Here is a 22,160-nt window from a genome sequence, read left to right on the forward strand (position 1 = left end):
TCGAGAGGGGCTAGCCCAGTGGTGATGGGCCAAACAGCTAATGTTCCACACTCCGTGAAGTGCCAAGGCTATTTTCGTGGTGGCCTTCCCTGCTGGAGCATCGTCCCCTAGCTGAGCAGTCAGGAAGCTGGCAGGGAGGGCTCACAGTCTAAGGAGAAGTGTACAGGGAGGACATTCTTACAGTGGAAGGGTTCGGACAAGATTTACCAGAATATTGCTGGGACTGGAGGGTTTGAGCGATAGGGATAGCCTAGATAGGCTGCGACTTTTCTCACTGGAGTGTCGGAGGTTGAGGGATGACCTTATAGAGGTTTATAAAATCATGAGGGGCATGGATAGGGTAAATAGATAAGGTCTTTTCCTTGGGATGGGGGAGTCTGAAACTGGAGGGCATAGGTTTATGGTGAGAGGGGCAAGATTTAAAAGGGACCTATGAGGCAACATTTTCACACAGAGGGTGTTGCGCGTATGAAATGAACTGCCAGAGGAAGTGGTGGAGACTGGTATAATTACAACATTTAAAAGATATTTAGACAGGTTTAGAGGGATACAGACCAAACGCAAAGTGGGACTAGTTTAGTTTGGGAAACTTGGTCAGTATGGACGAGTTGGGCTCAAGGGCCTTTTTCCATGCTATTTGACTCTATGACTCCCCTTGATCCGTGCAATATGCGAAAACGTTGCAAATATTTCTCATGAGAAACATGAAGCAGCCAAAGGATGGTATAGATTGGAGAGGATGGGACTGTTCTCCTTTGAGAAGAGGTTGAGAGGGGATTTGATCAAAGTGTTCACAAACATGGGGAGGTCTGGGTGGATTAGAGTTGGAGAAACTGATCCGACTGGTGGAGAAACCAAAAGATGAAGCCGGATTTAAGGCGTTTTAGTCACAGGAGCAAGACAAGCAGAAGCTTCTCCCCTGAGTGAGTGAAATGCATTGCCTGAGAATGTGATGGAGGCTGATTCATTCAAAAGGGAATCGGACTATTATCTGAAACGGAAGATTATGAAAGGTTACAGGGAGAAAGTTAAAAGTCACACAACACCAGGTTATAGTCCAACAGGTTTATTTGGAAATACTGTACTAGCTTTCTTTTGTCAGGTAGATACCTGATGAAGGAGCAGCGCTCCAAAAGCTAGTACTTCCAAATAAACCGGTTGGACTATAACCTGGTGGTGTGCGATTTTTAACTTTGTCCACCCCAGTCCAACACCAGCATCTCCACATCATTACAGAGAGAAGGCAGGGGAATTGGCACTCTGGAAATTGCTCCTTCAGCTAGCACAGACACTAGGGGCAGAATGGCTTCCTTCTGTGACACCATTCAATGATTCGGTAACAGATTGAGAGCCATGTGGCTGCCCAAAGGAAACATTGAAAATAGGAGCAGGAGTAGGATATTCGGCCCTGAGAGCCTGCTCTCCCATTCAATATGATCGTGGCTGACCATCCAACTCTGGGCCCCATTCCAGCTTTCTATCCTTTGATCACTTTAGGCTTAAGATCTAACTCGGTCTTGGAAGTATTCAATGTTTCAGCCTCAGCTGCTTCCTATGGCTTGTATCCACATGAGCACAGTAGAATAAGAGACCACTTGATTGATGGATTTAAGATTCTCACAGATCCTGACAGGGTGGATTTGAAAACGATTTTTCCTCTTATGGGAATATCTAGAACTATTTATGAAGTATTTAGTTGAGCCCTTCAAACATCACAGCATACGAGGCCATGGGGTAAGTGCTGGTGACTGGCGTTACAGTATGGTAGATACTTAATGACTGGCAAGGACATGATGGGCAGAAAAGTGTCTTTGCGTGCTGTTAAAATCTCCATAACTCAAGAATTGGGGGTCACTGTTTTCCACTGGCTGACCACCCTCTGGATGAAGACATTTGTAACAACTCACCATCCTGTGCAAGGTGTTGCTGCAACAATACCCATCACCAAAGAGCCGTTAGACGTAGCCCACTGTGTCTACTCCACCCTTCACTGAGATCATGGTTGATCTGATCATCCTCAGCTCCACTTTCCCCTTAATTCTTCATTCCCTTTCCCAGTTAAAAATCCATCTCAGCCTTGAACAACCCAGCCCTCTGCAGGAAGGAATTCCACAGGTTCACTCCCCTCCGAGAGAAGAAATTCCTTCTTATCTCCGTCTTAAATGTGTGACCCCTTACTCAGAGATTCTCTGGTCCTAGACTCTCCCACGAGGGGAAACAATCCCTCTGCACCTCCCCGGTCAAGTCCCCCAAGCCTTTATTTCACTAACATACTGCCAGTGTGTGCCTGTGAACAGAATACAGAGTGTATGGGTCATTTAACTATCTGTAAACTTTTAAAGGAAAGTACTTACGAATGTGGCCTGAATTCCGGGAGGGCCCTGTTGAAAAGATCAGAGGTGAGCTTACTAACCAGCGAATGTTGGAGATTTTTTAAAGAATGGATCATTAGGACTTCTGAGTACAAAACCGACCACAAAGGGTTTTAAAACATGAACTGATATTGTTGCAGTGAAAATGGATTTTTCAAGGTAAAGTGAATATGTATGAACTCACCGGTGGTCCAGGGAGTCCTCGTGGGCCGACAGGACCCTGAAGAGAAATTAATCATAGAATCGTCAAACGTTACAGAACAGGCCCTTCGGCCCATCAAGTCTGCACCATCAGAGAGACACTAAATCCATACTAGACCCACTTTCCAGCACTGAGAGCTTGTAGCCCTGAATGTTATGACATTTCAAGCCCTCATCTAAGTACATGTTAAAGGATGTAAGGATTCCCGCCTCATTTACCCACCCAAATTATACAGTATCCCATCATTTTACATAAGAAGATAAATGGGAGCAGGAGTAGGCCATATGGCCCCTGGAGCCCGCTCCACCATTCAGTAAGATCATGGCTGACCTTTTTTGTGGACTCCCGCTCACCAAAACCCTTAATTTCCTGTTCGGACATTCGATTCCAGCCTCAGATGACTGTCTGTGTGGAGTTTGCACATTCTCCCTGTGTCTGTGCGGGTTTCCTCTGGGTGCTCTGGTTTTCTCCCACAGTCCAAAGACGTGCAGGTTAGGTGGACTAGTCATGGGAAATGCAAGGTGACAGGGATAGGGTAGGGGGGTGGAGTATGAGTGGGATGCTCTTCAGCAAGCTGGTGTAGACCTGTTGGGCCAAACAACCTGTTTTCACACTGTGGAGATTCTGTGATTCAGTGAGGAAGCCTCAACTGCTTCACTGAGCAGGGAATTCCATAGATTCACAACCCTTTGGGTGAAGAAGTTTCTCCTCAACTCAGTCCTAAATCTGCTTCCCTTTATTTTGAGGCTATGCCCCCTAGTTCTAGTTTCACCCGCTAGTGGAAACAACCTCCCTGCTTCTTTCTTATCTATTCCTTTCATAATTTTATATGTTTCTGTAAGATCTCTCCAACTCCCCACCACCATTTCTTCTAAATTCCATTTAGCACAATTTCCAGTACAAAGCCCAAGTAAAGACAATTTGACTATAAATATGAATACAGAAATAGCTGGAGAAACTCAGCAGGTCTGGCAGAGAAAGAAACAAATTAATGAGTTTTGAGAGGATTTGTAGCTCAGGTTGAGGTTTTGGATGTAGGTTTGCTCGCTGAGCTGTAAGGTTCATTTCCAGACATTTTATTACCACACTAGGTAACATCTTCAGTGGGCCTCAGGCAGAGCAACGCTGAAAATTCCTGCTTTCTATTTATGTGTTTGGGTTTCTTTCGGTTGGTGATGTCATTTCCTGTGGTGAAGTCACTTCCTCAGGGGGGTCGTAGATATGGTCTAACTTGATGTGTTTGTTGATAGAGTTCCGGTTAGAATGCCATGCTTCGAGGAGTTCTTGTGTGTGTCTTTGTTTGGCTTGTCCTAGGATAGATGTGTTGTCCCAATCGAAGTGGTGTCCCTCCTTATCTCCTTATGTAAGGATACTAGTGAGAGAGGCTCATGTGGTTTTGTGGATAGTTGGTGTTCATGTATTCTGGTGGCTAGTTTTCTGCCTGTTTGTCCAATGTAATGTTTGTTACAGTCCTTGCATGGTATTTTGTGAATGACATTAGTTTTGCTCGTTGTCTGTATAGGGTCTTTCAAGTTCATTAGATGGTGTTTAGTGTGTTGGTGGATTTGTGGGCTACCATGATGCCTAGGGGTCTGAGGAGTTTGGCAGTCATTTCGAGATGTCTTTGACGTAGGGGAGAGTGGCTAGGTCTTCTGGACATGTTTTGTCTGCTTGGTTGGGTGTGTTGCTGAGAAATCGGTGGATGGGTACCCATTCATTTTGAATACACAGTTTAGGTGACTTTTCTCTGCTCTACGTAGTTCCTCTGTGCTGCAGTGTGTGGTGGCTCATTGAAATAATGCTCTGATGCAACTTCGTTTGTGGATGTTGGGATGATTGCTTCTGTAGTTCAGTATTTGGTCTGTAAGTGTTGTTTTCCTGTAGACACTGGTTTGAAGTTCCCCATTGGCTGTTCGCTCTACTGTGACATCTGGGGTTGGCAATTTGTTGTTGTTTTTCTCCTCTTTAGTGAATTTTATGCCAGTAAGGGTTTTATTGATGGTTTTGAAGGTTTCCTCTAATGTGTTTTGTTTCGTGATGACAAAGGTGTCACCCATGTAGCGGACCCAAAGTTTGGGTTGGATGGTTGGCAGAGCTGTTTGTTAAAGTCTCTGCATTACTGCTTCTGCTAAGAACCCTGATTTCAGAGATCCCATGGGTGTTCTGTTGGTTTGTCTGTAGGGTTTGTTGTTGACGGTGAAGTGTGTGGTAAGGCATAGGTCCACTAGCCTGATGATACTGTCCTTGTTGATGAAGTTAGTGGTGTTTGGTGTGTGTGTCTTTGGGCCTTCTAATAATGTAGTCAGTGTTCCCTTGGCCAGGTTAATGTTGATTGATGTAAACAGGGCTGTTACATCAAAGGAAACCATTATTCCATCCTCTTCTATCTTAATGTCTTTGATGGTCTTCAGGAATTCTTGGGTAGAGTGGATGGAGTGGCGTGAGTCTTCTACTAAGGGTTTTAGTCTTTGGTGTAGCTCCTTGGCCAGTCTGTAAGTTGATGTTCCAGGTAGCGAGACTATGGTTCTGAGGGGAGCTCCTGGTTTGTGAAATTTGGATAATCAGTAGAAGTGTGGTGTGTTGGATCCGTCTGGTTTCATTTTCTGGAAGTCGGTCTTACTTATTTATCCAGATTTCTGAAGTGTTTTGAGTAGGGCTGTGATTCAGTTCTCTCGTTGTGGGATTGGGTATTTCGCCACCTGTTGGTAAGTGTTGGTATCTGTAAGTAGTGCGTTCACTTTTTCAATATAGTCTCTTCGATTTAGAATGATTGTCAAGAGTCCTTTGTCTGCAGGTAGGATAACAATGTTTTTATCTTTTTTCTAGTCTTTCCAGTGCTTTCCTTTCTTGTGTATTGAGTGTGTTTCCTTCCTTTTATCTGCTTAATGTTGGCGTGACTACCTGTCTGATGGTTTGCTGGGTTTCTTCTGTGAGTTGGTTGTCTTTTAGTGTTGTTTCTAATGTTGCTAAGAAATCGTTCTTGTCCGCATCCTGGCAGTTGTAATTTAATCCTCTTATTAAGACGGCTTTTTCAGTATCTGTTAAGGGTCGGTCAGATAAGTTTTTTATCCATACTTCTGTGTTGTCAGTGTTGTTACTATGTGTAAGTTTGTCTAATTTTTTCTGCAGGTCTGGTTTCTTCATTTTCTGTGTTTGTCGCTGTCTAATATCTCTGGCATGTTGTACTGTGTCCATCCATTCATGGTCTGTTGCATGACTGAGTAAAGATTTTTGATGCAAACTTTCCCGGTTGTATTTACAGAGTCTGTTGTGGGCATCATTAATCATTTCTCGAAGCATTCCGCGGCCGTTTTGCTCTGCTATCCTTATGGCTAATGGGGTGTTAAAGGGAGGTTTGTATTGAAGACATTTAGGTAGTACCTGTTCCTTAGGCATTTGTGCAGGAGGTACAGCTGTTCGTGGGTGTCACTCTGTAGGATGGCATTTGTTTCCCATTTTCGGGCCAGTTTTAGCATATTGCGCTCATAGGTCTTAGCGAGTTTTGAGAAGATTTGTAGCTCAGGTTGAGGTTTTTAATGCAGGTTTGCTCGCTGAGCTGCAAGGTTCATTTCTAGATGTCTCGTTACCCTAATAGGTAACATCTTCAGTGGGCCTCAGGTGAAGCAATGCTGAAAATTTCTGCTTTCTATTTATATGTTTGGGTTTCTTTGAGTTGGTGATGTCACTTCCTGTGGTGATGTTATTTCCTGTGGTGAAGTCACTTCTTGTCCCTTTTCTCAGGGGAGTGGCAGATAGGGTCTAACTCAATGTGTTTATTCATAGAGTTCCGGTTGGAATACCCTTACTGGCATAAAATTCACTGAAGAGTCGGAAACAACAACAGACTGCCATTCCTAGATGTCACAGTAGAGCGAACAGCCAATGGGGAACTTCAAACCAGCATCGAAAAGAAAACAACACATACAGACCAAATATTGAATTACAGAAGCAATCATCCCAACACTCACAAATGAAGCTGCATCAGAACATTAATTCAACGAGCCAACACACACTGCAGCATTAAGGAACTATGCAGAGCAGAAACAAAATCACTATATTGTGTATTCAAAAAGAATGGGTACCCAATGAACGCAGTCTTCCAATTTCTCAGCAACAAACCCAAACAAGCAGACAAAACACATCCAGAAACCCTAGCCACTCTCCCCTACATCAAAGACATCTTGGAAATGACTGCCAGACTACTCAGACCCCTTGGCATCATGGTAGCCCACAAACCCACCAACACACTAAAACAGCAGCTAATGAACTTGAAAGACCCTATACAGACAACAAGCAAAACTAATGTCATTTACAAAGTACCGTGCAAGGTCTGTAACAAATTTCACATTGGACAAACAGGCAGAAAACTAGCCACCAGAATACATGAACATCAACTAGCCACAAAACCACATGAGCCTCTCTCACTAGTATCCTTATATAAGGAGATAAGGAGGGACACCACTTCGATTGGGACAACACATCTATCCTAGGACAAGCCAAACAAAGACACACACGAGAATTCCTAGAAGCATGGCATTCTAACTGGAACTCTATCAACAAACACATCGAGTTAGACCATATCTACCACCCCTCTGAGAAAAGGAACAGGAAATGACTTCACCACAGGAAATAACATCACCAACCCAAAGAAACCCAAACATATAAACAGAAAACAGGAATTTTCAGCATTGTTTCGCATGAGTTGCACTGAAGATGTTGCCTAGTAAGGTAACGAAACGTCTTGAAATGAATCTTGCAACTCAGTGAGCAAACCTACATCCAAAACAAAGTTAATATTTCAAGTCCAGTGAGTGGCTTAGGGAAGAGGTATTAGACTTGGAGAGAGGTCACTATATATTCACCAGACTGGTACTCAGACTCGAGCGGTTAGGAGTGATTCCACAAAACTAGCATTGTCAATATTTTCTAATCAACACATTCCGAGGTGTCATGACGCCCCTCTGGAGCAGGTGAGACCTAAACCCAGGGCTTCTGGTCCAGAGATAGGAACACTACCCACTGTGCCATAACATCCCAATGCTAGCTCCATATTGCTAAGAAAGTTAAAAGGTGATTTGGTTGAAATTTTCAAAATTTGGGGGGGGGAGTAGATAGGGTGAACAGAGATAAACCATTTCTGCTGGTTAGCAAGTCTCATACCAACAGGAAGAGGCAAATCTTTAGAGCCAACTCTTTCAGGAATGAAATTAGAAAACAATGCATCACACAGAGGGTGATAGAAATCTGGAACTCTCTTCCACAAATGGACATTGGTGTTGAATCTGAGACTGACAGATTGAATTCTAGGGAAGGGTCATAGAGGCGTCCAACTCATCCATGCCAACTGATATCGTAAACTAATGTAGTCCTGTTTGCCAGCACTTCGCCCATATCCCTGCAAACCGTTCCTATTCATATACCTATCCGGATGCCTTTGAAATGCTGTAATTGTACCAGCCTCCACCACTCCCTCTGGCAGCTCATTCCATACACGTACCACCCTCTGTGTGAAAAAGTTGCCCCTTAGGTCCCTTTTATATGTTTCCCCTCTCACCCTAAACCTATTCCCTCTAGTTTGGACTCCCTCATCCCAGGGAAAAGACCTTGTCTATTTACCCTATCTATGCCCCTCATGATTCTATAAACATCTATAAGGTCACCCCATAGCCTCTGACACTCCAGGGAAAATAGTCCCAGCTTATTCAGCCTTTCCCTATAGCTCAAACTCTCTGACCCTGGCAACATACTTGTAAATTGTTTCTGAATCCTTTCAAGTTTCACAACATCTTTCCTACAGCAGGGAGACCAGAATTGCAACAGTATTCCAAAGGTGCAACATGAATTCCCAACTCATATACTCGATGCTCTGACCAATAAAGGCAAGAGTACCAAATGCCGAGATTAGATTAGATTAGATTAGATTACTTACAGTGTGGAAACAGGCCCTTCGGCCCAACAAGTCCACAACGACCCGCCGAAGCGCAACCCACCCAGACCCATTCCCCTACATTTATCCCTGCACCTAACACTACGGGCAATTTAGCATGGCCAATTCACCTGACCTGCACAGTTTTGGACTGTGGGAGGAAACCGGAGCACCCGGAGGAAACCCACGCAGACACGGGGAGAATGTGCAAACTCCACACAGTCGCCTGAGGTGGGAATTGAACCCGGGTCTCTGGCGCTGTGAGGCAACAGTGCTAACTACTGTACCACCGTGCCTACTTCATTATCCTATCTAACTGCAACTCCATGTGGGCAGGGAGTCCCGGACTGCATGTGGGCAGTGAGTCCCAGAACACTGTGTGGGCAGAGTCCAAGAATGCCGTGCGGACAGTGAGCCCCGGAACGTCGTGTGGGCAGAGAGTGCCGGAACGCCGTGTGGGCAGAGTCCCGGAACGCCATATGAGCTGTGAGTCCCGGAATGCCATGTGAGCTGTGAGTCCCGGAATGCCGTGTGGGCAGAGAGTCCCAGAACAAGTGTGGGCAGTGAGTCCTGGAACGCGTGTGGGCAAAGCGCCGGAACGCTGTGTGGACAGTGAGTCCCGGAACACCGTGTGCACAGTGAGTCCCGGAACACCGTGTGCACAGTGAGTCCCGGAACACCGTGTGGGCAGTGAGTCCCGGAACGCTGTGTGGACAATGAGTCCCGGAACACCGTGTGCACAGTGAGTCCCGGAACACCGTGTGCACAGTGAGTCCCGGAACGCTGTGTGGGCAGTGAGTCCCGGAACGCCGTGTGGGCAGTGAGTCCCGGAACACCGTGTGGGCTGTGAATCCCGAATGCCGTGTGGGCAGAGACTCCCAGAACAGGTGTGGGTAGTGAGTCCTGGAGCACCGTGTGGGCTGTGAATCCCGAATGCCGTGTGGGCAGAGACTCCCAGAACAGGTGTGGGTAGTGAGTTCTGGAGCACCGTGTGAGCAGTGAGTCCTGGAGCACTGTGTGGAGAGTGAGTCCTGGAACGCCGTGTGGGCAGAGAGTCCCAGAACAGGTGTGGGCAGTGAGTCCTGGAGCACTGTGTGGACAATGAGTCCCGGAACGCCGTGTGGGATGTGAGTCCCGGAACGCCATGTGGTCAGTGAGTCCCGGAACACCGTGTGGTCAGTGAGTCCCGGAACGCCGTGTGAGCAGTGAGTCCCGGAATGCCGTGTGGTCAGTGAGACCCGGAACACTGTGTGGTCAGTGAGTCCCAGAACGCCGTGTGGGATGTGAGTCCCGGAACGACGTGCGGGCAGTGAGTCCCGGAACGCTGTGTGGACAATGAGTCCCGGAACACCCGTGTGCACAGTGAGTCCCGGAACACCGTGTGCACAGTGAGTCCCGGAACGCTGTGTGGGCAGTGAGTCCCGGAACGCCGTGTGGACAGTGAGTCCTGGAACACCGTGTGGGCTGTGAATCCCGAATGCCGTGTGGGCAGAGAGTCCAGAACAGGTGTGGGCAGTGAGTCCTGGAGCACCGTGTGAGCAGTGAGTCCTGGAGCACTGTGTGGAGAGTGAGTCCTGGAACGCCGTGTGGGCAGAGAGTCCCAGAACAGGTGTGGGCAGTGAGTCCTGGAGCACTGTGTGGACAATGAGTCCCGGAACGCCGTGTGGGATGTGAGTCCCGGAACGCCATGTGGTCAGTGAGTCCCGGAACACCGTGTGGTCAGTGAGTCCCGGAACGCCGTGTGAGCAGTGAGTCCCGGAATGCCGTGTGGTCAGTGAGACTCGGAACACCGTGTGGTCAGTGAGTCCCAGAACGCCGTGTGGGATGTGAGTCCCGGAACGACGTGCGGGCAGTGAGTCCTGAAGCACCGTGTGAGCTGAGAGTCCTGGAACACCGTGTGGACAGTGAGTCCTGGAACACCATGTGGGCAGTGAGTCCCGGAACGCTGTGTGAGCAGTGAGTCCCGGAACGCCGTGTGGGATGTGAGTCCCGGAACGCCGTGTGGGATGTGAGTCCTGAAGCACCGTGTGGTCAGTGAGTCCTGGAACACCGTGTGAACAGTGAGTCCTGGAACACCATGTGGGCAGTGAGTCCCGGAACGCCGTGTGGGATGTGAGTCCTGAAGCACCGTGTGGTCAGTGAGTCCCGGAATGCAACTACTTTCATTCCTCTGCTATGTCCAAGAATTGTATGCCGGGACTCATAATATGGCGCCATAAGAAGGCAGACGTTGTAAATACTTTTCACTGCACTCCTACAATGGAGTACATGTGACAATAAAAGGATATTCTATTGTATTTGATCGGATCGCGAGGCTGTTGGGAGGTTTCAAACATGGGGTTGTTAGAAAATTGGGCACCGATTTGGGAGGTGAGAACATATTCAAGAAGTTTGGAGTGACAGAGGTTGGTGGGGAATGGGGGAGTTGGAGATGGAGTAGCAGTTTGGGGGGGTTGAGAATAGAGTGATGTTGGCCGAGTTGGGAGGGCAGTGACGGAGGAAGGAGGGAGAGAGAGAGAGAGAGAGAGTGAGAGAGAGAGTGAGAGATTGAGAGGGAAAGAGGAAGAGAGAGATATATAGCGAGAGAGGCAGAGAGAGAGAGATAGAGAGAGATGTTTAGAATGTTGGTGAATGTGACAGTCAGGCTCCTGAGACGTTGTGTGCTCAGCAAGTTCATGGGGGGGCTAGGGCCAATGGAGCAGGAGGTGACTGTGACATAACTTGACACCAAGTTGATAAATCACATTTAATAGATCGTTGATTCCTACCCACCACAACCTGCAAAGGAGTGGCTCAACTAAAGTTCACCTCAGTCTGAAGGAAGAACAAAAGGGAGAACCTCACCTTGGGTCCTTGTGGTCCCTGACACCCAGCCGTGCAACAAGGAAGGAAAACAATAAAAGATAATGATTAGTAAACCACAGTCCACAAAGGTTCCTGGATTTTAAAATTAATAATATCCATTTCACCATTAGCCAGTAGGCACACGTTCTCACTTCACCTTCGTTATAGAATTGGCCTCAACATCGGTCAGATATGGACAAATGATTCACAAAGTTCATCATCTGGTTTTAATAGCTGGGAGTTTCACAGTGTCCCCTGACCCCCCCGCTCTACCCCTCACTGCGTTGCTGCCTGACACCTCCCCCACTGCGTTGCTGCCTGACACCCCCACTGCGTTGCTGTCTGACCCCCCCACTGCGTTACTGTCTGACCGCCCCACTGCGTTGCTGTCTGACCCCCCCACCGCGTTGCTGTCTGACCCCCCCACCGCGTTACTGTCTGACCCCCCAACTGCGTTGCTGCCTGACCCCCCCCCACTGCGTTACTGTCTGACCGCCCCACTGCGTTGCTGCCTGACACCCCCACTGCGTTGCTGTCTGACCCCCCAACTGCGTTGCTGTCTGACCCCCCCACTGCGTTACTGTCTGACCCCCCCACTGCGTTGCTGCCTGACACCCCCACTGCATTGCTGTAACCCCCCACTGCGTTGCTGTCTGACCCCCCACTGCGTTGCTGCCTGACCTCCCCCACTGCATTGCTGTCTGACATCCCCATCGCGTTGCTGCCTGACCCCCCCCACTGCGCTACTGTCTGACCCCCCCACTGCGTTGCTGCCTGACCCCCCTACTGTGTTGCTGCCTGACCCCCCCACTGTGTTGCTGTCTGACACCCCCACCGCGTTGCTGCCTGACCTCCCCCTGCGTTGCTGCCTGACCCCCCCAATGCCTTGCTGTCTGACCCCCCCAATGCCTTGCGTCTGACCCCCCCACTGCGTTGCTGCCTGACCCCCAACTTCATTGCTGCCTGATCCCCGTCCACTTCGTTGCTGCCTGACCCCACCCACTGCGTTGCTGCCTGATCCCCCCACTACATTACTGCCTGACCCTCCCATTGCATTGCTGCCTGACCTCCATCCCCCCACTGCGTTGCTGCCGGACCCCACCCACTGCATTGCTGTCTGACCCCCCCACTGCATTGCTGTCTGACCCCCTCAACTGCACTGCTGCCTGACCCCCCCACTGCGTTGTTGCCTGACCTCTCCACTGCGTTGCTGCCTGATCCCCTACTGCATTGCTGTCTGACCCTGCCACTGCATTGCTGCCTTAACCCCCCACTGCGTTGCTGCCTGACACACCCACTGCGTTGCTGTCTGACCCCCCACTGCGTTGCTGCCTGTCACCCCCATTGCGTTGCTGCCCATGACACCACCACTGCGTTGCTGCCTGATCCTCCCCACTGCATTGCTGTCTGACCTCCACCCACAGCGTTGCTGTCTGACACCCCAACTGCATTGCTGCCTGACCCCCTAACTGCGTTGCTGCCTGACACCCCCACTGCGTTGCTGCCTGTCACCCCCACTGCGTTGCTGCATGACACCCCCAATGCGTTGCTGCCTGTCACCCCCACTGCGTTGCTGTCTGACCCTCACCCACAGCGTTGCTGTCTGACACCCCAACTGCATTGCTGCCTGATCCCCCCCCACTGCGTTGCTGCCTGACACCCCCACTGCATTGCTGTCTGACTCCCCCACTGCGTTGCTGCCTGTCACCCCCACTGCGTTGCTGCCTGATTCCCCCCACTGCGTTGCTGTCTGACCCCCACCCACAGCGTTGCTGTCTGACACCCCAACTGCATTGCTGCCTGACCCCCTAACTGCGTTGCTGCCTGACACCCCCACTGCGTTGCTGTCTGACCCCCCCACTGCGTTGCTGCCTGTCACCCCCACTGCGTTGCTGCATGACACCCCCAATGCGTTGCTGCCTGTCACCCCCACTGCGTTGCTGTCTGACTCTCACCCACAGCGTTGCTGTCTGACACCCAAACTGCATTGCTGCCTGATCCCCCCCCCACTGCGTTGCTGCCTGAAACCCCCACTGCATTGCTGCCTGACCCCCGCCACTGCGTTGCTGCCTGACCCCCAACTGCATTGTTGCCTGATCCCCGTCCACTTCGTTGCTGCCTGACCCTCCCACTGCGTCGCTGCCTGACCTCCATCCGCACTGCGTTGCTGCCTGATCCCCCCACTACATTGCTACCTGACCCCCCCATTGCGTTGCTGCCTGACCTCCATCCCCACTGCGTTGCTGCCTGACCCCACCCACTGTATTGCTGTCTGACCCCCCCACTGCATTGCTGTCTGACCCCCTCAACTGCACTGCTGCCTGACCCCCCCATTGCGTTGCTGCCTGACCCCTCCACTGTGTTGCTGCCTGATCCCCTACTGCATTGCTGTCTGACCCCGCCACTGCATTGCTGCCTGACCTCTCCCACTGCATTGCTGCCTTAACCCCCCACTGCGTTACTGCCTGACACGCCCACTGCGTTGCTGTCTGAACCCCCCACTGCATTGCTGCCTGTCACCCCCACTGCATTGCTGCATAACACCACCACTGCGTTGCTGCCTGACATGCCCACTGCGTTGCTGTCTGACCCCCCACTGCATTGCTGCCTGTCACCCCCACTGCGTTGCTGCATGACACCACCACTGCGTTGCTGCCTGATCCCCCCCACTGCATTGCTGTCTGACCCCCACCCACAGCGTTGCTGTCTGACACCCCAACTGCATTGCTGCCTGACCCCCTAACTGCGTTGCTGCCTGACACCCCCACTGCATTGCTGTCTGACCCCCCCACTGCGTTGCTGCCTGTCACCCCCACTGCGTTGCTGCATGACACCACCACTGCTTTGCTGCCTGATCCCCCCGACTGCATTGTTGTCTGACCCCAACCCACAGCGTTGCTGTCTGACACCCCAACTGCATTGCTGCCTGAACCACTAACTGCATTGCTGCCTGACACCCCCACTGCATTGCTGCCTGTCACCCCCACTGCGTTGCTGCATGACACCCCCACTGCGCTGCTGCCTGATCTCCCCCACTGCGTTGCTGTCTGACCCCCCAACTGCGTTACTGTGACCCCCCCACTGCGTTGCTGCCTGACCCCCCACTTCATTGCTGCCTGACCCCCCAACAGCATTGCTGCCTGACCCCCCCCCCCCCCCCCCCCCACTGCGTTGCTGCCTGACCTCCCTCCCCACTGCATTGCTGCCGGACCCCACCCACTGCGTTGCTGCCTGACCTCCCTCCTCACTGCGTTGCTGTCTGACACCCCCACTGTGTTGCCGCCTGACCCCTCCATTGCGTTGCTGCCTGACCCCCCCCACTGCATTGCTGCCTGACCCCCCAACTGCATTGCTGCCTGACCCCCTCCCACTGCGTTACTGTCTGACCCGCCCACTGCGTTGCTGCCTGACACCCCACTTCGTTGCTGCCTGACCCCCGCCACTGCGTTGCTGCCTGACCCCCAACTGCATGGCTGCCTGATCCCCGTCCACTTCGTTGCTGCCTGACCCTCCCACTGCGTCGCTGCCTGACCTCCATCCGCACTGCGTTGCTGTCTGATCCCCCCACTACATTGCTACCTGACCCCCCCCATTGCATTGCTGCCTGACCTCCATCCCCACTGCATTGCTGCCTGATCCCCCCCACTGCATTGCTGTCTGACCCCCACCCACAGCGTTGCTGCCTGACACACCCACTGCGTTGCTGTCTGACCCCCCCACTGCGTTGCTGCCTGTCACCCCCACTGCGTTGCAGCATGACACCACCACTGCGTTGCTGCCTCATCCCCCCACTGCATTGCTGTCTGACCCCCACCCACAGCGTTGCTATCTGACACCCCAACTGCATTGCTGCCTGACCCCCCAACTACGTTGCTGCCTGACAACCCCACTGCGTTGCTGTCTGACCCCCCCACTGCGTTGCTGCCTGTCACCCCCACTGCGTTGCTGCATGACACCCCCAATGCGTTGCTGCCTGACAACCCCACTGCGTTGCTGCCTGACCCCCCCACTGCGTTGCTGCCTGTCACCCCCACTGCGTTGCTGTCTGACCCCCCCACTGCGTTACTGTCTGACCCCCCCACTGCGTTGCTGCCTGACACCCCCACTGCATTGCTGCATGACACCACCACTGCGTTGCTGCCTGATCCCCCCCACTGCATTGCTGTCTGACCCCCACCCACAGCGTTGCTGTCTGACACCCCAACTGCATTGCTGCCTGACCCCCTAACTGCGTTGCTGCCTGACACCCCCACTGCGTTACTGTCTGACCCCCCCACTGCGTTGCTGCCTGTCACCCCCACTGCGTTGCTGCATGACACCACCACTGCTTTGCTGCCTGATCCCCCCGACTGCATTGTTGTCTGACCCCAACCCACAGCGTTGCTGTCTGACACCCCAACTGCATTGCTGCCTGAACCACTAACTGCATTGCTGCCTGACACCCCCACTGCATTGCTGCCTGTCACCCCCACTGCGTTGCTGCATGACACCCCCACTGCGTTGCTGCCTGATCCCCCCCACTGCGTTGCTGTCTGACCCCTACCCACAGCTTTGCTGTCTGACCCCCCAACTGCATTGCTGCCTGATCCCCGCCCGCTTTGTTGCTGCCTGACCCTCCCACTGCGTTGCTGCCTGACCCCAACCACCGCGTTGCTGCCTGAACCCCCCCACTGTGTTGCTGTCTGACCCCCTCAACTGCACTGCTGCCTGCCCCCCCACTGCGTTACTGTCTGACCTCCCCACTGCGTTGTTGTCTGAACCCCCACTTCGTTGCTGTCTGACCCTCCAACAGCATTGCTGTCTGACCCCCGTCACTGCGTTGCTGCCGGACCCCCCATTGCACTGCTGCCTAACCCCCCTACTGCGTTGCTGCCTGACCCCTCCACTGCGTTGCTGCCTGATGCCCCACTGCATTGCTGTCTGACCCCTCCCACTGCATTGCTGCCTTAACTCTCACTGCGTTGCTGCATGATACCCAACTGCATTGTTGCCTGACTGCCCACTGCATTGCTGCCTGACCCCCCCCCCCCGCTGCATTGCTTCCTGACGCCCCCCCCCCCCCCACTGCATTGCTGTCTGACCGCCCCACTGCGTTGCTGCCTGACCCCCCCAACTGCGTTGCTGCCTGGCCCCACCCACTGCATTGCTGCCTGATCCCCCCCACTGCATTGCTGCCTGACCTCCCTCCCCACTGCATTGCTGCCGGACCCCACCCACTGCGTTGCTGCCTGACCTCCCTCCTCACTGCGTTGCTGTCTGACACCCCCACTGTGTTGCCGCCTGACCCCTCCATTGCGTTGCTGCCTGACCCCCCCCACTGCATTGCTGCCTGACCCCCCAACTGCATTGCTGCCTGACCCCCTCCCACTGCGTTACTGTCTGACCCGCCCACTGCGTTGCTGCCTGACACCCCACTTCGTTGCTGCCTGACCCCCGCCACTGCGTTGCTGCCTGACCCCCAACTGCATGGCTGCCTGATCCCCGTCCACTTCGTTGCTGCCTGACCCTCCCACTGCGTCGCTGCCTGACCTCCATCCGCACTGCGTTGCTGTCTGATCCCCCCACTACATTGCTACCTGACCCCCCCCATTGCATTGCTGCCTGACCTCCATCCCCACTGCATTGCTGCCTGATCCCCCCCACTGCATTGCTGTCTGACCCCCACCCACAGCGTTGCTGCCTGACACACCCACTGCGTTGCTGTCTGACCCCCCCACTGCGTTGCTGCCTGTCACCCCCACTGCGTTGCAGCATGACACCACCACTGCGTTGCTGCCTCATCCCCCCACTGCATTGCTGTCTGACCCCCACCCACAGCGTTGCTATCTGACACCCCAACTGCATTGCTGCCTGACCCCCCAACTACGTTGCTGCCTGACAACCCCACTGCGTTGCTGTCTGACCCCCCCACTGCGTTGCTGCCTGTCACCCCCACTGCGTTGCTGCATGACACCCCCAATGCGTTGCTGCCTGACAACCCCACTGCGTTGCTGCCTGACCCCCCCACTGCGTTGCTGCCTGTCACCCCCACTGCGTTGCTGTCTGACCCCCCCACTGCGTTACTGTCTGACCCCCCCACTGCGTTGCTGCCTGACACCCCCACTGCATTGCTGCATGACACCACCACTGCGTTGCTGCCTGATCCCCCCCACTGCATTGCTGTCTGACCCCCACCCACAGCGTTGCTGTCTGACACCCCAACTGCATTGCTGCCTGACCCCCTAACTGCGTTGCTGCCTGACACCCCCACTGCGTTACTGTCTGACCCCCCCACTGCGTTGCTGCCTGTCACCCCCACTGCGTTGCTGCATGACACCACCACTGCTTTGCTGCCTGATCCCCCCGACTGCATTGTTGTCTGACCCCAACCCACAGCGTTGCTGTCTGACACCCCAACTGCATTGCTGCCTGAACCACTAACTGCATTGCTGCCTGACACCCCCACTGCATTGCTGCCTGTCACCCCCACTGCGTTGCTGCATGACACCCCCACTGCGTTGCTGCCTGATCCCCCCCACTGCGTTGCTGTCTGACCCCTACCCACAGCTTTGCTGTCTGACCCCCCAACTGCATTGCTGCCTGATCCCCGCCCGCTTTGTTGCTGCCTGACCCTCCCACTGCGTTGCTGCCTGACCCCAACCACCGCGTTGCTGCCTGAACCCCCCCACTGTGTTGCTGTCTGACCCCCTCAACTGCACTGCTGCCTGCCCCCCCACTGCGTTACTGTCTGACCTCCCCACTGCGTTGTTGTCTGAACCCCCACTTCGTTGCTGCCTGACCCTCCAACAGCATTGCTGTCTGACCCCCGTCACTGCGTTGCTGCCGGACCCCCCATTGCACTGCTGCCTAACCCCCCTACTGCGTTGCTGCCTGACCCCTCCACTGCTTTGCTGCCTGATGCCCCACTGCATTGCTGTCTGACCCCTCCCACTGCATTGCTGCCTTAACTCTCACTGCGTTGCTGCATGATACCCAACTGCATTGTTGCCTGACTGCCCACTGCATTGCTGCCTGACCCCCCGCCCCCCCCCCCCCCCCCCCCGCTGCATTGCTTCCTGACGCCCCCCCCCCCCCCACTGCATTGCTGTCTGACCGCCCCACTGCGTTGCTGCCTGACCCCCCCAACTGCGTTGCTGCCTGGCCCCACCCACTGCATTGCTGCCTGATCCCCCCCACTGCATTGCTGCCTGACTCCCTCCCCACTGCGTTGTTGCCGGACCCCACCCACTGTGTTGCTGCCTGACCCCCCCCCCCCACTGCGTTGCTGTCTGACCCCCTCAAATGCACTGCTGCCTGACCCCCCCCACTGCGTTGCTGCCTGACCCCCCCCCCACTGCGTTGCTGCCTGATGCCCCACTGCATTGCTGTCTGACCCCACCACTGCATTGTTGCCTGACACCCCAACTGCATTGTTCCCCTGACTGCCCACTGCATTGCTACCTGACCCCACCCACTGCATTGCTGCCTGACCCCTCCGCCACTGCGTTGCTATCTGATCCCCCCACTGTGTTGCGGTCTGAACCCCCCTCCCACCACTGCGTTGTGGTCTGACACCCCCCACTGCATTGCTGTCTGACCGCCCCACTGCGTTGCCGCCTGACCCCCCCCCACTGCATTGCTGTCTGACCCCCTCAACTGCACTGCTGCCTGACCCCCCCACTGCGTTGCTGCCTGACCCCCCCCACTACGTTGCTGCCTGATGCCCCACTGCATTGCTGTCTGACCCCGCCACTGCATTGCTCCCTGATCCCGCCCCCCCCCACACTGCATTGCTGCCTGACCCCCCCGCCACTGCGTTGCTGTCTGATCCCCCCACTGTGTTGCGGTCTGATCCCCCCTCCCACCACTGCGTTGTGGTCTGACACCCCCCACTCATTGCTGTCTGACCGCCCCACTGCGTTGCCGCCTGACCCCCCCCCCCACTGCATTGCTGCCTGACCCCCCCACTGCATTGCTGCCTGACCCCCCCACTGCGTTGCTGCCTGACTCCCCAACTGCATTGCTGTCTGACCCCCTCAACTGCACTGCTGCCTGACCCCCCCACTGCGTTGCTGCCTGACCCCTCCGCCACTGCGTTGCTATCTGATCCCCCCACTGTGTTGCGGTCTGAACCCCCCTCCCACCACTGCGTTGTGGTCTGACACCCCCCACTGCATTGCTGTCTGACCGCCCCACTGCGTTGCCGCCTGACCCCCCCCCACTGCATTGCTGTCTGACCCCCTCAACTGCACTGCTGCCTGACCCCCCCACTGCGTTGCTGCCTGACCCCCCCCACTACGTTGCTGCCTGATGCCCCACTGCATTGCTGTCTGACCCCGCCACTGCATTGCTCCCTGATCCCGCCCCCCCCCACACTGCATTGCTGCCTGACCCCCCCGCCACTGCGTTGCTGTCTGATCCCCCCACTGTGTTGCGGTCTGATCCCCCCTCCCACCACTGCGTTGTGGTCTGACACCCCCCACTCATTGCTGTCTGACCGCCCCACTGCGTTGCCGCCTGACCCCCCCCCCCACTGCATTGCTGCCTGACCCCCCCACTGCATTGCTGCCTGACCCCCCCACTGCGTTGCTGCCTGACTCCCCAACTGCATTGCTGTCTGACCCCCTCAACTGCACTGCTGCCTGACCCCCCCACTGCGTTGCTGCCTGACCCCCCTCCCCCCCCCCCCCACTGTGTTGCTGCCTGACACCCCAACTGCACTGTTCCCCTGACTGCCCACTGCATTGCTGCCTGACCCCCATCCACTGCATTGCTGCCTGACCCCCCCGCCACTGCGTTGCTGTCTGATCCCCCCACTGTGTTGCGGTCTGAACCCCCCCTCCCACCACTGCGTTGTGGTCTGACACCCCCCACTGCATTGCTGTCTGACCGCCCCACTGCGTTGCTGCCTGACCCCCCCCACTGCATTGCTGCCTGACCCCCCCACTGCATTGCTGCCTGACCCCCCCCCCCCCACTGCGTTGCTGCCTGACTCCCCAACTGCACTGATGCCTGACCGTTCTCTGCATTGCTGTCTGACCTCCCCAACTTCATTGTTTTGATCCCCCTACAACTGCATTGCTGCCTGAAACCTCACTGTAATGCTCCTCCAACCCTCCCCCACAATACACTGCCCCTTGACCTCACACTGCACCACCCGCTGATCCCATCCCCCTTTTCCCTGTGCAGTACCTGGTGGGCTCCCCACGTTATCCCAAGTCATTTGGGGAATGATCTGTGCCCCATCAGTGACGCTGTTTATCCTGATCAGCAAGAGCCAATGTGAATGACCAGATCCACACTGAACAACACTTCAGTCCCTCAACCTGAAAAGCTCAGTAAACGAGCCCAGAAAGATGGCCATTCAACTCTTTTAGATGAATTAATCTTACCGTTTCACCTTGATTTCCTTTATAACCTTTCGGACCCTAAAAAACAAACAAAGAATCATCAAGTTTGAGCTCTAACTATCACAGAGCAGAATTGCAAATATCAGCAATTACAACTGAGATTTCTCAACTTTACAAAAACAGAGTGAAAATTACTCACGGGATGCCCAATGGGACCCGCCATGCCAAAGGGCCCTATGATGCCTTCTTTGCCCTGGATGTAGAGGAGACAGTGTTTATTCCCAGCTTCCAAACCGCACATTACCAAGTTGTGTGTGCAAATCAAAACTCCCCCTATTTTATCTCCACGACTAAAATTGTTTCCACATTGGGTTAAGTGAGATTAATTGTGAAAGTTGCAAAGGTCCAGTGAAATGCTGTAACCAACATTTTTAGGAGTGATTAAATCATTTTAACACTTTTAGAGTCAATTTTCAAATGTACACAGGTTCTGCACATCCATTCAATCATTCAGAATGGTAAGCAGAGTCCCCAACAGCAGTACATGTCCATTCTAACCTTCCTGAGGCACACATTTTTACACTGGCTTTGTGTGGAGCCATATAGGGTTCTGAAGGGGCTTGACAGTGTACATGCTGACAGGATGTTTAATTTGGTTTTTTGATTTGATTTATTGTTGCCACGTGTACCTAAGTACAGTGAAAAGTTTTGTGTGCAGTACAGGCAGATCATAGCATACGAGGATATACACACCATAAGGTGAACAGAGCAACACATACAAAGGTACGGCTGCGCAGGAGGTGTACAAAAGCAATATCAACATAAGATTTGAAATGTCAGAGATTCATTCAGCAGTCTAATAACAGCAGGGAAGAAGCTGTTCTGTAACCTGTTGGTACAAGTGTTTAAGCTTTTGTATCTTCTGCCTGACAGAAGACGGTGTAAGAGAGTATAACTGGGCTGGGAGGGCTCGATGATGACACTGGTTGCTTTCCCAAAGCAATGAGAAGTGTAGACGGAGTCAATGGATGGGAGGCTGGTTTGCGTGATGGCCTCGGCTGTGTTCACAACTCTCTGCAATTTCTTATGGTCCTGAGCAGGGAATTGCCATACCAAGCTGTGATGCATCCGGATAGAATGCTTTCTATGGTGCATCTGTAAGTGTTGGTGAGGGCCCTTGTGGACATGCTGAATGTTTCCTTCCATGGGAAAGTCAGAATAAAGGGGTCAATTTCAGACTGAGATGAGGAGGAATTTCTTCTTTCAGAGCTTTGGAACTCCTTGCCACAGACAGCTGTGCGGCAGAGTCCTTGTGTATAAGGCTGAGGTAGATAGATTCTTAATCAGTGGGGAATCGAGGGTTACAGCGCATGGGCAGGATAGTGGATTTGAGGAATTTTGGATCAGCCACGCTCCTATTAAATGATGGACCAGGCTCAAGGGGCTGAATGGCCTCCCCCTGTGCTTATTTCTTATAGTTTACCAAA

General features: G+C 53.4%; 1 protein-coding gene across 4 annotated transcripts in view; it reads right to left on the minus strand.

Annotated features, from left to right (window-relative positions):
* col27a1b (collagen, type XXVII, alpha 1b) overlaps positions 1 to 22,160 on the minus strand; it is a 707,279-nt gene that overhangs the window by 18,882 nt on the left and 666,237 nt on the right. For all 4 annotated transcript variants that reach the window (XM_087998238.1, XM_087998237.1, XM_087998236.1 and 1 more), the window contains 5 exons: positions 20,873 to 20,926; positions 20,716 to 20,751; positions 11,345 to 11,362; positions 2,557 to 2,592; positions 2,355 to 2,381 (listed from right to left, as the gene is read on the minus strand). In XM_087998238.1, coding sequence (XP_087854364.1) covers positions 2,355 to 2,381; positions 2,557 to 2,592; positions 11,345 to 11,362; positions 20,716 to 20,751; positions 20,873 to 20,926 — 171 coding nt within the window. The remainder of the gene's footprint in view (positions 1 to 2,354; positions 2,382 to 2,556; positions 2,593 to 11,344; positions 11,363 to 20,715; positions 20,752 to 20,872; positions 20,927 to 22,160) is intronic.

Source organism: Chiloscyllium plagiosum, unplaced genomic scaffold (genome assembly GCF_037043375.1).
Source record: "Chiloscyllium plagiosum isolate Xiang-an unplaced genomic scaffold, Cpla_swu_hap1 HiC_scaffold_21, whole genome shotgun sequence".
NCBI classification, from domain to species: domain Eukaryota; kingdom Metazoa; phylum Chordata; class Chondrichthyes; order Orectolobiformes; family Hemiscylliidae; genus Chiloscyllium; species Chiloscyllium plagiosum.